General features: G+C 42.0%; 1 protein-coding gene across 1 annotated transcript in view; it reads left to right on the plus strand.

Moving 5' to 3' along the window:
• The window catches only part of DNAH6 (dynein, axonemal, heavy chain 6), a 267,936-nt gene that overhangs the window by 29,641 nt on the left and 222,516 nt on the right, over positions 1-15,779 (plus strand). The window contains exons 15-19 of the mRNA XM_015423720.1: positions 485-613; positions 7,342-7,455; positions 8,702-8,845; positions 10,652-10,864; positions 13,959-14,051. Of these exons, the coding sequence (XP_015279206.1) occupies positions 485-613; positions 7,342-7,455; positions 8,702-8,845; positions 10,652-10,864; positions 13,959-14,051 (693 nt within the window). The remainder of the gene's footprint in view (positions 1-484; positions 614-7,341; positions 7,456-8,701; positions 8,846-10,651; positions 10,865-13,958; positions 14,052-15,779) is intronic.

Raw genomic sequence — 15,779 nt, forward strand, 5'->3', positions numbered from 1 at the left:
CCTCACGCTTTGCTCACTGGGGTGGTAGAACAGGGGAAGGATCTACTCCACTGTAAGGCAGGTTTCTGTCCACTGCCAACTTCACTAAATGTTCCAGTCTTAACGGTGGATACTGTGGTCACTTTTGGTTTCAGTCAGAGAATCTACTTTATGAATTCGTGGCACACAGAAGACGGTAGGAAAATCTGACCAGGCCTAACAAGCTTTTTTTTAAAAAAAGGAAGGGACCATGTTTTGAATTTAGCAAGGGATGAAAGGCTAGGAGCATTGACGCTGCATGCTAATTGACTCCTCCCAGAGCGAAGAAGGAGGCAAAGGGTTATTTAACCCTACTGAGCCCCAGTTCATCAGCCATTGGGAACAAGCAGTTGCTTGGTCCTGCTAACAGCAGAGCACTGAGCTCATCTGTTCCTTGTTATTACTTTTATTGACACTTCTTTGAAAGAAAGATGTAAAAGTAACTGATTTTTTGGGTTTTCATCAGGACCCTCAGATTTTGGATATCAGTGCTGACCAAGACAGAGTGAGACAACTTCTGGCAGAGATGCAAGATGTTCTTGATGAATTACAGAAGCGTGCATTCCAGTACAAATCATACCAGAAGAACTTTAAGGTAATTTGTTTAGAGTTTCACATATGTTGTCTTAATGGAAGTCTGCACTGTGATTTGCAGAGCCTGGCCTATAGCACAAGTTATCAGGGTCCCAGTCCTATGTTCACATACTTCAGAGCTGCCATGGCTTGAGAGGAAGTGGACTGTGATATATATGCAGGTTGACTTGCTTGTGCTATTGAACAGTGCTGTTGCAGAACAATGGCAGACACAACATCCTGTGTAAGGCAAGCAGGCACGGTACAGTTATGCAGAACAGAACCTTTATTGGCATATAAAATCAATAAGATAAAACGTCGTCAAGGTAAAATTGCATCTGTAAGTCTTAAAACACCAATATTAAGAATAGTTCCTTGCTACCAAAATCTTGGAGCTGCGGTGGCTCAAGTGGTTAAGACGCTGAATTGCAGGCTGTGGAAGGTCAGTAGTTCAGCAGTTCGAGACCTGAGTGTGCTGCATGACGGAGTGAGCTCCCGTCTCTAGTTCCAGCTCCTGCCAACCTAGCAGTTTGAAAGCAAGAAATTGCAAGTAGATAAATAGGTACCACTTAAGTGGGAAGGTAACAGCGTTCTGTGCGCCTTGGTGTTTAGTCATGGCGGCCATATGACCACGGAAACGTCTTCGGACAGCGCTGGCTCTTTGGCTTTGAAACGGAGATGAGCACCGCAACCCTAGAGTCGGATTTGACTGGCTTTCGAGCAAGGGAACCTTTACTTTTACTTTTTACCAAAATCTTAGCCAAAAAATCAGCAATGTGTACAATAACTTCTGGTGACTTATCAGCTAGGAGAACCCTAATTGCATTATCAGAGTTGATCCTGGACAGTGAAGGCTTAATCAGAAGTAGTCGGAAATGTGAGTGGAGGGGGCAGCGTAGCAGAATATGGTCTAAAGTGTCAGGTTCTCTGCATGAGCAATTACAAATTCTGTCACATTTCGAGATACCTCTGTATCTGCCTGAGACCCAAGATGAGGGAAAAACATTAAATCTGGCCAGGATAAGGGTTCTGCGTTGCAGCGGGATCACCAAATCAGAGAAGTATTGTGCCATGTTGTTTGGTACATATCTGAGGCCAAGGGAAAGGGGGGAAGAAGTGCCACCGGCACCAGCCTGGATTGTTTGGGCTTCAATGTCCCAAATTCTTCTGCAAATTGTCCGGTATAGAAAGGTCTCATCTTGATTTTCCAAGATGTCCAGGTCGATGCTAATTGAGCGTATTTTAGAAGTTATAGCCTGTGCCCACTTGGATACATATGAGTCCATAATCAAGTGTGCAATAAGGCTATTCTGAGGGGCACTAAAATGGATGTGAAGCCAATATTTAATAGTGGTGATCCATGCCTGCGAGTCTAGAAGGTGGAGGCCCAGTTCAGCACAGAGAGAATAACAGGTAACAGAGTTAGGTAATCCAAGACTGCGTCGCAAGAAAATTGAATAAATTTGATCAATCTCTTTATTAAAGCTCTGGATCCATACAGGGATTCCATATAGTAGGCGAGGGACTACTGTGGCCTGGAAAATTCGAAGAGCGGCCAGGACGAACTGATTTCCTTGTTGGTAATAAAAATGAATGACAGTGGAAATCCTGTTTTTAGCCAATGGGAGCACTTGGTCCCGATGGGAGGACCAGTTTAAATTATAATGAAACAAAACACCCAGATACCTAGAGGATCTGACTTGCTCAATTTCCCTCCCGTCAATTTTCCACAAGTTGCGTTCCCACACCTTGGAGAAAACTAGGGTTTTTGTTTTCCCATAGTTAATTATAAGAGAGTTCAGGTACAGTTATACACTTCTGCCTCAAGTCGGGTGACCTTGGGCTGATTGCAAGATCTCTGCCTAACCTTCCTCACAGAGTTGGCTGGGAGGATAAAGTGGGGGGACAGAAAGAAAAACTCACCCTTCTCTGTGCTTCTTGTTCAAAGGGCAGGATTGGGAAGGGTTGTGGCTCAGTGGTAAGAGAATCTGCTTTGCATGCCGAAAGTCCCAGGTTCAGCCTCCAGCATCTCCACTTAAACAGACCAGATAGCTGAAGATATGAAAGTCCTTATCTTGAGGTTCTGGGTGGGTGCTACCACCCTGAGTGGACAGTACCGACCAAAGACCAATGGTCTGACTCAGGGCAGGGCAGCGTCATGTGTCCCTTCAGAAATACATAACTTATGTGAACTTTCTAGTTTAAGAAAAGTCACAAGCCTTGATTCTGATTACTGTACTGGGTTTGAAGTTTCCACTGGATCCTGGCTGCCAGCTCTTAAGTCCTACTAAGTCCAGTGGAATTACATTAACGCAAAAGTAAGTCCCACTAAGTCCAGTGGAACAGAGTTCGAGTCCAGTGGCACCTTTAAGACCAATAAAGTTTTGTTCAAGGTATGAGCCCTTGTGTGCGCGCACACTTCTTCAGCTCTTCAGGTATCTGAAGAAGTGTGCATGCACACGAGAGCTCATACCTCAAAGGTGCCACCGGACTCAAACTTTGTTCTGCTGCTTCAGACAAACACAGCTGCCCACCTGGATGGATCTAGTAGAATGATCAAATATACATGAACAGTTTTGTTGCTTCTCAAATACCCTTTGCTACAGGAGCACACAAAGGTACAGCGGTTTTGACATGAAACCTGAAATACTGGGTATTAAGAACTAACCGTAGGAGGCAGTTATCCAGAGTGCAGATGTTGTCAAGGTTATTGCTACAGCTTCAAGAATAATTCTTGTGATTAGTATAAGCAGAGGTCATTTTGTAGAAAAAGAGGTGCAGGAGCTCATTAGCATAACTTTATTTGCATATGCCACACCCCCTGACATCACCGGAAACGTGTCAGAAGGCAACACCCACCACTCAGGCGCCACTGGACTGTTTTGCATTGCTAGCTATTGGGGGGGGGGAAACGTGCAGATCTGTCCTCGCAGAGGAGGGAGAGCTTGTACCTGAATAAAACTTGGTCTTAAAGGTGCCACTGGACTGTTTTGGGCTGGGGAGGGCTCTGCAACTTACCTGGCTGCTTCTTGCTCTGACTGAGGGCTGCTGGGAGCAGGGGGTGGGGGTTGTTGCATGTGCTCTTTACTGCCGGAGCTCCGCTCCTGTGCGCTCCTGCAGGAAATGACCCCTGAGCTTTTGTCTTGCTTCGGTGGCTAAGAGTGAATTCTCACAGTCTAGCTGTTTTCATTTCTTGCAGCTGAAACAACAAAGTCTTGTGACAAGTTGGTGGGCCTTATTGGCTTCACTTTGTTGTACCGTCATCTACCTTTCTTTGTGTATAGACACGCATACACACGTTTCTGCCAGTAGATTTTAACCTCTGTGTTATCTTATATCATCCCATTCTTTCTCCAAGGAACCCAGGGTAGTAAACATAGTTTTCCCTTCCTTTATTTCATCTTCTCAATAATTATGTGGGGTAGGTTAAGGCTGAGGAAGGAGGACTGGATCAAGGTCACCTAGTGAGCCTCACGGCACTCAGGGATTTGAAACCAGCCCTGGTACAGAACTACTGCACCGTTCCAGCACACGGAAACTTATATGCCAATAAATTAGTTGAGGTTTTTTTTAGGGGGCCACAAGACCATTTTATTTATTTATTTACATTTTTATACCCCATCCTCTCCTCTGCAGTCTCAGATCAGTTTTGTTTCGCTTGCCAAGCCGGTCGTGCCTTTGGAAGTCCATTACTTGCTTGAATTCTCCAGGTGCTTACTTACTTCAGTGCCATCAAGTCGCAACCGACTTATGGAGACCCCCAGCAAGGGGCTTTCAAGGCAAGAGACGAGCGGAGGTGGTTTGCCACCGCCTTCCTCTGCGGAGTCTTCCTTGATGGTCTCCCATTCAAGTACCGACACTGCCTAGCTTCTGAAATCTGATGAGATTGTGCTATACCATGCTGCCTTCCCTCCCAACTCTCCAGGTCACGCGTCGCAGTTGATTCCCAGCGCTATGTGGGTTTAAATGCTCAGTGCTTGTTAAGGAAAAAAAAGAGGTCGTTAGTATCCTTAGTAGTAAGTGGCAGCTGCTTGACAGCCCTGTAAATGAAGCAGATCTCCCCCCCCCTTTATTCCTAACAGCAACAGCTGACTGTTGTCTTTGCTTTGTGCCTGGGGAGGTACTGATAGCGCCATGTCTCTTAGTGCTGTCTAAACAAAGTAATTATTTTTTCAGCTCCGTGTATTAAAAACACTTCTAAGCATTTATATTAGCAGGGCTTCCCTCTAACTAAAGAAAACAGTGCGGGGTTTTTTCTCTCCCGAGAATGGAAAAGTCAGACTGGAGCTTGCTTGGAGGTCAAGAGCAGAGCTTTCCTCTTCATGTTAGGTAAACTGGGTTGATTTAAGTGTAGGCTCCAATCTTCTCTGTGTAACAGTCTATTATTATTTCATTAGATTTGTTTAGTGAGCTGCAATGGAATATGAAATCATGTAGGATAAAGCAGAACAGGAAGTATAAAGAATCATCTAAAGGCAGAGCTTAGCATTTAAGGTTTTTATTTAAAATCAGTCTAACCACTTTTGAAATGATTAAATATGAAAGAATCATTATGATACAAAAAAAACACTTGCATGTGTCAATGGAATCAGAAGCAGAAAGACACATATATCCCCTATCCAATCTATTTTAAGATTAAAAGGTAAAATAAATTTCTGACATTCTCACCAAAGTGCTTCCAGAAAGATCAGATAGTGTCACACAGCCTATAGCAGAGAGATTCAGGGGTGTTTGGGGTGTAGCTGTCATGTAGGCCCAATTATGTGAAATCGACATGACTCTATCAAAACCATATAATTCATCTCCTTGAATATACAATGTATGCGTGTCTGAGCTCAGATTCACCTTCCCCATAGCAATGTTGCAAACTAGTGATCTGATCATTCCTCATTTTGTTTTTTTGTTATTAGATTTAACTTTCCGATAGCAATGTTGCAAACCAGTGATCTGATCATTCCTCATCTTGTAATCCTCATCCAATGATTAATAATTATCTTAACAAAGATGAAACATTAAGAACTTTGGCAAAATGGTAAAAGTAAATTCTGAGGCCTGTTTTGTTCTACCATGTAGCATTAACAGTCAGAGCCTGTGACAGGTCCTGGTATTTCAGACTTCATTCAGCTGGCCACCATACCAGGGTGGTTAGTTCTATCTGCTCACCACCTCCTCTTGCAGGAATTTTCATCATGCAGACTCAGTGTGGCTCCACCTTTCTGACTGAACAGAAAATCCTGCACCGTTTGGGGTACTATAGAGAGATCACTGACACTATTCTGGTCTCCTGTAGAGAGTCCACAAATTGAATCTGCAAAGATGCATAGAATGTAAGATCATGCCATTGCAAGAGAGTTTTGATATTCTCTCTTGGAGCCACAGAAGTCCTGGCCTTTTGAGCCTCTGTAAGGCTTTAGGAGAAGCCCGCTGAAATGTCAAGAGGTTGATTTGCCTGTAGTCCTTGGCAAGGAAGACACAAAGTTGTCAAGGCTCTGATCCAGCCTCTTCTCTTTGCAACTTATTCATCACCTTTTTAGTAGCTACCATCTCTACCAGACAGATATATGACCCTGTGGTGGGTAAAGAGCTTCCATCTCCTGTGCGTTCTAAGTCCACCGCTGTCCCCTTCTTCCAGGATAACTGTGCCTTCCACTAGGGGGCCATGTAAAGTTGCTTTCAGAACCCAAGCACTTTCGTAGAATATGTCTAAGGCAACCCGTTCCACCATTGTTCATCATGATGGACCGGACGTATATTCCTTGGTTGAGGCCACATTGGGTTGGTGGGTACTTCAACAGGTTCTCTCTCAAGGCAAGCCAAGTTTATTACGATCCGAGATCATGTAATGCTATTAACAAAAACAATAAAAAGATTTATCGAAAGAAAAAAAAAGAATTCAAATCAAAGTAATCAGCAAACATTTGCACAGGTTCTCTCCCTGAGAACACCCATAGCGAAGCAATTTTTTTAAATTTTATTGGACTTATAGCCCACCCTCCCCTGTGCAGCAAGGCTCAGGGTGGGTAACAACAAAGTTATCAACAGTAGATTAAAACAAAATCAGATGGCGATTTAAGACACAGAATAGCATAAAATTTTCCAAAGTGGGGTTATACAACCTGTGTGTTGATGGAAACAAGTACAAAGACAGGATGGGTGGTGGTGGGGGGGGGACTGGGGGAGGAATGTCCAATCAACCCAGGAATGTCCACACACTGCCCTGGATTCTCTGCTCCATTGACGGAGAACGGTACATTAATATGTTCCATGAATGTTTCTTCTTGTTAGTGGATTTTGGGAATTCAGCCCTCCTACCAGGGCAATCCTAAGCAGCTGTATCCTTTGAAGCCTATTGGCTTCGGTAGATTTAGAAGGGTAGAACATGTCTTACAATAGCACTATAAGTATGCCACCTTAACTTTAGAATCTAAGCCATTTCCTGTATTATCATCCTTCAGTTTTCTAGTTCAGGCCACTCGCCAGGTGTTCTCAGATCTTCTATGCATTTTATTCTCAGTACATCTTTTAAATGATCCCCTCCCCCCCGTCATTGCTTTCACAATATGTCCTGTATCTTAAAGTTTCCTCTTCTCACTGGCAGACAGAAACACTCAGCTTATTTGTATAGTCCTGCCTAGAGAACAAATGCGAAGGAGTAAACTTGGCTTGGATTCCCTCCAGCAACTGACAAAAAGAAACCTTGACAATACATACCAATGTTCTGTTTTATAATCTGCAATTCTTTCTTGAAAGGTGGATATAGCAAGGTTTGATGCTCTGGAGGAAGTTTGCGCAGAGCTGAAACTGAAACAGCTGTTATGGGATTCTCTCTCTGAATGGGCAATACTTGATGAAGACTGGATGGAGGTAATAAACTGCACGTATTGTTCTTTAAATGACTCATATGACAATTATCCATAGTAGAAATTCTTATTTTTAAAATATAGAGATACATATTTTTATAGGGGAGATCATTATATGACTGCGGATGCAATCCTAAAAAATCTTTCCTGGGGCTTACGTCTGAGTAGACTTTCTTAGGGTTGTGCCCTAATTGTGGAGTCCTAAACAAGTTACGCACCCTTTGAAGTCCACTAACTTCGGTAGACTTAGAAGAATATAGCTGTCGATCAAAAGAAGCTGTTTTTTAATGTTGTTCTGTGGCTTCCTCACCTGCTATGCCCAAACTGAATGCAAGCGAGGACAAAAATCCATAGGTAGAAATGCTTATAAAATTTCATAAACAGAATAACTGAGTTTCCATGAATTCACATTTAAATATATGTGCAAAGGCAGCTCTTCATAGCATGCTGAAGTTTCGATACTTCATCCATAATCCTGGAACATATTTGAAGTTCATGGTATTTTGCCTCAAAGGCAGTTCTTTCTCCTGCTTTGACATCAGAGGGCCCCTTAGACTGCGTGGCTAAGACTGGTAGCTACCAGTATTTAGGTAGTTATCATTGCTGTTCTTCTTTTTAACAATTTTATTTTTCTTCTCAATAATTCTGATGCTTACTCAAACAAGGGGCCGATTATTTCATTTTAAAAATTACTGATTACATGCAAGTCCTCTTTTTGTATGTATTCTTAAATACTTTCTAAGCTTTGTTTCATGGTGTTTGGAAGAGCACAAGATGACATGAATTACTTTGAGTTTCCAGGCATGCTTGTTCTCCAAGCTAGATTGTTTATTATTTTTTCCATTTTTTCAGAGTTGTATAGAAGCCCTGCATCTTCTATTAGAGCCAATTTGGTGTAGTGGTTAAGTGCATGGACTCTAATCTGGAAAACCGGGTTTGATTCCCCACTCCTCCACTTGCACCTGCTGGATGACCTTGGGCAAGCCGTAGTTCTGATAAGAGCTGTCCTTGAAAAAGAGCAGTTTCTGTCAGAGCTCTCTCAGCCCCACCTACCTCACAAGGTGTCTCTTGTGGGGAGGGGAAGGGAAAGGAGTTTGTAAGCTGCTCTGCGACTCCTTTGGGTAGTGAAGGGTGGGGTATAAATCCAACCTCTTCTTCTATTATATTAGCTGTTCTTAGATTTTTGTTCACCAAAATTATGTCAAGTCTGTTGTAATCTATTGTTTATCTCAACTTGTCTCTCTCCACAGAGCAAATTTGATAGCTTGGATCCAGAATCATTGAATTCCCAAGTTTCTAAGTATGCTAAATATGTGAGTCAGTTGGAAAAAGGTTTGCCACCTAATAGCGTCGTTCCACGACTCAAGGAGAAAGTGGAGCGAATGAAAGAAAAGGTACAAATTGACTACATGAAATGACTCTCAGACACATTTCATGTGATTTTATCAAGAACCACTTTCAAATGAAAAATTCAGATTTTGTCTCATTAGTAATGATAATCATATATATTATTCATATAAAACGTGATAGCATATTAAGCACTGGGCATCAAGAATTTTTTTCCAGGACTGTTTCAGTGGTTGCATAATTTTGTTGAAAGAGAAAAGACTGTTAGTGGGTGGATTGAAATAGGGTTATGCTTTCTACTCTAGATGATTTAAAATGACATCCTTCCTAAATTATTTATAAAAAATCTTGGATTCTTTGAGGCTACAGAATGTGCATAGATAGTCTTACTTACTTTTTTGAGTCTTTGTCTCTTACTCTGTACCCCATAGTTCTAACTCTCATACCGAATTTTTTAAATTAACCTGGGAATTCCGGAGCTAATCCTCCATACCAAAATACTGCTTCATTTCTGCACTGATCATGGACTACTTGTAATACACTAGAATTTATTTATTTACTTACTTCATTTGTACCCTGCCTTTCTCCCCAGTGGGAACCCAAAAACAGCTTATATCATTCTCCTCTGCTCCATTTTATCGTCACAGCTACGCTGTGAGGTACGTTAGGCTGAGTGTGAGTGACTGGCCCAAGGTCACCAGCAAGCTTCCGTGGTAAAGTGGGAATTCGAACCTGGGTCTCATAGATCCCAGTCTGACAGTCTAACCGCTGTTCATACCGGCTCTCAGAATCATACATCATGTCAGAGATCTCACGTTTGGATTAATAAATATTTTATTAATATACTAGTAAAGCAACAGATAGGAAATGGAAAAGTATTTGCAATACATTGAGAATCTGGGCAGCAGATAAAGGCATGACAAGAAACCAGTTCATTCAGCTCTCATCTTATGGACAATAAATAAGAACCCAAGCAGCAGCAATTATGTAAGAGATAAGGAATTAAAAAAAATAATCACACAAATAGGTTCAGAGAAGGTATGTCTAATTTTCTGTAGGTAACCATTTTAACATAAAAAGCTCATGGAACTTTAATTGGTTTCAAACAAAGAATTTGAAGAAGGGAATAAGGCTGACAAAGTACTTCCATACAAGAGAGCAAAGCAAAGAATAAAGAACTGATCCCACCATTAAAGGCAGGGCGAGGGATTGTATCTGTGCCCTTGTGGAATATCTAGGAGTTTATTAGTGCCCATTTTCATTTGTATAACTCATACTTAGATGGACTATTTGAATCTTTAAGCTAATTCAACATTCCTGCAATACATGACAAACGTATGAGGACTTTGGAAGTTTTACAGTGCGGAGTTACACTCTTTTACAGTGCGGAGTTACAAGTCCACTGAAGGCATCTGGACTTGGAAGGGTGTCTCTGCTTAGAGCAGAATTTTACAATTCTATTTCTTTTCCAAGTCAAGACTTTTAACATTCAGACTACAATCCTTGGTTTAAGACTGAATGTGCAACAAACCTCATTGTGCGTATATAACTCTCTTCTGGAGAAAGTATCTTGTAGAGACTTTTTTTAACATAATTCACATGTTTCCAAGCCAGGAGCCTTATACAATCTGATTTATGTGATGGTGTGCCAGATAGACTGTCACAGATGTAGGGGATGTTGCATAACTCGTGGATTACCAAGCGCGACAGGAGATTCGTGGTAAAACGTCGTATCCTCAGCGTTGCATGAGCAAATCATAGACAGTTTGTTGACCATCTGCATGCACTTCAGAGAGGAAAATAATTAAATTAAATTAAATTAAACTAACATTTGGTGTGTCTTACTTCTCTAGCTTCCTGTTATCACAGATCTGAGAAACCCTTTTTTGAAACCCAGACACTGGGCAATTCTGGAACAAGTAATTGGTGCAACATTAGTAGATGTGGAAAATCCACTAACCTTGGAGAAACTTGTTCAGATCAATGCTTTTGAATACGGTCAGGAGATTCAAGATATTTCTGGGCAAGCCTCAGGAGAAGCTTCATTGGAGACAATTCTCAAAAAGGTATTTTTAGTACCATTCACACTTTTAATATCTTAATCCAGGAGTATTGAAAAGAAATTGTTTGCATTTGCTGGGTGGAGTTATAAGCACCCACATTGAAATCACTGGAATTTAGTTCTGGGTAAGAAATTATTTTATAATCAGAATCAAAAAGCCTTTATTGCTTCAGGCCGAAGACTGTTGCAAGTTGTGAAAAAGAAGAGAAACAATAAAAACTTGAAAAAGGGGGGGGGACTCAACCCAGGGTATGACTATGAACCAAATAGGGCTAAGCTAAACCATATATATGAAAATTCACTTTGATGGAGGGATGCACATTCAGACCTACAAAATCCCTGTTACCAGAATAAGTTGTGGTGGTGATAAGGCTATACCTATGGCCCATCACTAATACCAGGAGTCCAATTATAAGTAGACAAGGAAACAACATCTGGTTTAATTATATGGATACTAGAATTCTGTAACAGGTCTTTGAATGTGTGTCTAGAATATATAGATAATAGTGACCACTGAGGAAGGCCCTTAGGGGCCGAAACGCGTTTTGTCTTCAGTTGTAAAGTTTTTACCCATCATTTGTATGTAGAGTGAACAAGCTTTTACAGTCTGGTTTTAGACAAAGCAATTTTTAATCAGGAAAGTTTTAACACGTGTACACCTTAATAAATAATATATATTTATAAATATATTTATAAATAATAAATAATATATATAATAAAATATATATAGTTTTCATATATATGGTTTAGCTTACTTAGCCCTATTTGGTTCATAGAGAAACAATAAAATACAGAGTACAAAGGTACCAATCTCCGGACATGAAAACTAGAAGTATTAATAGAGCCTGTGGCTGTAACTTTAAGAACAATTTCCTGGAAGAAAACCCCATTGAATAACATTGGACTTGCTCCTGAGTAAACCTGGTTAAAATTGCCTCCTGAATTCAAGAACATATGATAGTTTCTCCTGAAATGGATGGCCCAGGCTAGCCCAGTCTCATCAGATTTTGGGAGCTAAGCAGGGCCGGCTGTTGTTAGTAAAGTAAAGGTAAAGGTTCCCTTGCTCGAAAGCCAGTCGAGTCCGACTCTAGGGCTGCGGTGCTCATCTCTGTTTCAAAGCCGAAGAGCCAGTGCCGTCCAAAGACGTTTCCGTGGTCATGTGGCCGGCATGACTAAACACCAAGGGGCACTTCGATGGAAAATCACCAGGGAAGTCCAGGGTCGCTACCCAGAGGCAGGCAACGGCAAACCACCTCTAAATGGTTCTTGCCTTGAAAACCCCATTGGGGGGGGGTCACCGTAAGTTGACTGCAACCCGATGGCACTTTCCCACCACCACCATGATGATGATTTGAGTAAAAATGCAAAACGTAGTGTATAAAGACTGAAACCCTAAGTAAGCTTACTAGAAAGTGAGAGTGGGAATGAGCTAGTGTTCCCAGTTTTATTTTAGTTTTCATAGCTGGTTATATTTCTGTCAGCTATCTTGGATCTCCATTATTTTGCAGTGTATTGATTTGTATTGTATGAGCACGCTGTATGTAGGGGTAGATTGGTCATTTACTTTACTGGGAGAAATCTTGGTGGGCTGCTGCCTTCAGCCCTGGGCCACCCCTATATTGTGGCCAAAGGAGAAGAGGTGTGGCTGGCAAAGCATGGAGCTACTAGGCCTGTGCTTCTCCCCACCAGCCAGCAAAGAGGAACCTGAGAACAGCAGCACCCAGCTTCACCCGGTGCCCACAATACCATATTCCCCTCTGCTGGCCCTGCTGTGACCATGCCAGCAAAGAGGCCACAGTGGGTGGCCGGCTTTGCCGGTATTCCTTGTTGCTGGCCCTGCAAATAATTTTGAAAAATGGGCACTGTTAAGTATGAGACTCAACGCAGCTTTTCCAAAACAGTGATTCAGCTTTATTTAACAGGTGTAGAACGAACACAAGCAATGGAGCAACAGGCTCACTTTTAAACTGTCCGGGCTTGGGTAACCACGCCCATCTGTCAGATAACAACCAATCATTAATCGTAGATAACAACCAATAACCAGGTTTCCCTCCAGAACCTTTCCTATGTTCTGATTGGTAAGCTGTTCAGAGCACCCAATCAGATTGTATACTTTTGGATACTGTGTCAGATTGTAAACAGATTGTATACTTTTGGATACTGGCTCTTGACTCAAGCTCTGCAGTATGTAGTTGAATACATAACAGGCACATATGATAGGAAAAATTCAGTGTGAGAAAAGCAAAAATGGCATGAAAACGAGGCATCACAGGTTCAGCTACTACAAAGTAGAAATTAAATCAGGATTGGTTTGGGGGCTTGCAGTGACAAAAACGAGAAATTAAAATTCATCCTTGAATAAGGCTACTCAAATCAGTGAAACCTACTTTCAGATTGATATGTTCAGGATTGAACAAGAATAATGCAGGGGTTCACCACTTTGTTAAACCAGTTAAATCCTTCAATTTTTTAGAACAGGGGCACCATGGTAAAAAGGCTGACATAGGAGGGAAACACAACATGACTCTCATAGGGACAGAGTCCAATCACAAAACTTTGGGGGTTCCACAAAACGTTTGGGGCTTCCGAGCCAAGTAGACAGCTGTTTCCAAATAGATTTCCCTGTGGACACAAAGGTGATGCTGCCTAGGTTTTCCTGCCATGTGATGGAAGAAAGCCGGTTCGGCTTGATGTTTTGGGGAAGAAAGTGGGCACCAGAAAACGCACTGGCAGGAGAGTGACTTTGCTTGGATGAATGTGTTTAACTTACCAATGAAAAAGCTTAGCCTGTCAGATAACTTGGTTAACTTGGTCTGTCTAAGAACTAGCAAATTTCTAAAAGTGAGAGTACAGCTAATTTTAAAAACCTAGTAAAAACAGAAAATAAATTCATACCTTCTCAGTTCTCTTGATTTGAATTTTGTATGGGATATAGGAAAGATGCTTTCTTGGTAAACATCCCAAACACTTCAGGGTGTAAGAGAATAATGTGGTAATCCTATTTTGCTGACATAAGAATTAACTAATAAATTGGTCTACGTATGAGCCATCTTGTCAAAACAGCAAAAAAAAAAATATTACAATTTTCTTCCTACCAGGTAGAAGATTCTTGGAAAACAACAGAATTTATTGTTCTTCCTCATCGTGATTCAAAAGATATTTTTATCCTTGGCGGCACAGATGACATTCAGGTAGGAAAATGCTCGTGGTAAGGGGTAAGCCAGTTGCCCCAGGTTTTTTTCCATTACTGTTCTGCAGTTCTATTATGGTTGAGTTTTGTTCCTAGAGCCTCCGTAAAAGAAATGGTGGCTTTCAGGAAATTGGTAAAACATGGCATGCAAGGAAAATGTTCATGCCTTTGAGAATTCTGAATATGAACACACACACACACACACACCTGACCTGAAAGAAAAAATATTTTATTTATTTTTGTTGTCATTTCCAAGAAGAGCAACAGAACAGCAGTGCTCTAGGGCAACAATTTAAGAAGGACATAGACAAGCTGGAACGTCTCCAGAGGAGGGCAACAGAGGTGGTGAGGGGTCTGGAGACCAAGTCCTATGAGGAGAGGTTGAAGGAGCTGGGTATGTTTAGCCTGGAGAGGAGATGACTGAGAGGTGATATGAATACCATCTTCAAGTACCTGAAGGGCTGCCATCTATTCTAGAGGATGGTGTGGAGCTCTTTTCTGTTGCCCCAGAAGGTCAGCCCAGAACCAACAGGTTGAAATTAAATCAGAGGAGTTTTCAGCTAAACATTAGGAAGAACTTCCTGACAGTTGGAGTGGTTCCTCAGTGGAACAGGCTTCCTCGGGAGGTGGTGGGCCCTCCTTCTTTGGAGGTTTTCAAACAGTGGCTAGATGGCCATCTGACAGCAATGCTGATTGTATGAACTTAGGCAGATCATGAGAGGGAGGGCAGGATGGGTTGCCTCAGTGCTTAGTTCTTGTGGCCCTTTCTCACACGCCCAGGGAAATGCTGATTGCCACTTTGGGGTCAGGAAGCAATTTTTCTCCAGGCCAGTTTTGCCAGGGATCCTGGAGGTTTTTGTCATCTTCTGGTCGTGGAACAGCGGTCACTACAGGTATGAAGGGGGAGGTGTTTGTGAATTTCCTTCATTGTGCAGGAGGTTGGACTAGATGACCCCAGAGCTCCCTTCCAACTCTATGATTCTATGATTCTAACATAAAACAGGAGAACCCCCCCCTTCCAAAGTAGCCTTTCATGTGCTGAAAAACATAAAAAAGGGCTAGTTGTGGCACCTAAGGGGCTAGCTGTTGTGAGGTTTCCGTTTGGTTTTTGTTTTGTTGTTTTTACGTTACTGATGAGTTCTCTTGCAACCGACAGCAACATTGAAACATCCAAATAAATAAATGAACATGGCTTTAGGCACACTTAGGGTTTCTTTTGAAGGGGTCATTTTATTCCCCCCCCCCTCTTTTTGTGCCTACATCGTAGAGGTTACAACTGCAGAAGAACTATAGATTCGGATGCTGTGGGCTCCACTCCAGCAAACATGTTCAGTAATGCAGAACTTCAGAATGCAGGGAGAAACATAGCAAAGCATGATTTTATGAACAACCTATATGTCCTTTAAAAGCAGATAAGGCAGCTTAGAACGAAAGCCTTGAATCCCTAAAGCGTATACCCCCCCCAAAGGTCTTGTCAGTCTTTAAGGTGCTACTGGACTTGAATCTAGCTCTCCTACGGCGGACCAACACGGCCACCCTCTGAAACCATGTTTACGCAATACCGATGTTTTGGTAATAGGCAGAGAATCCAAACAAATGTTATTAAGTATGGTTGGAGCTGCGGTGGCTCAAGTGGTTAAGATGCTGAACTGCAGGCTGTGGAAGGTCAGTAGTTCAGCAGTTCGAGACCCGAGTGTGCCGCATGACGGGGTGAGCTCCCGTCTCTAGT

Source organism: Gekko japonicus, unplaced genomic scaffold (genome assembly GCF_001447785.1).
Source record: "Gekko japonicus isolate JY-2015 unplaced genomic scaffold, Gekko_japonicus_V1.1 scaffold48, whole genome shotgun sequence".
In the NCBI taxonomy this organism is placed as follows: Eukaryota; Metazoa; Chordata; class Lepidosauria; order Squamata; family Gekkonidae; genus Gekko; species Gekko japonicus.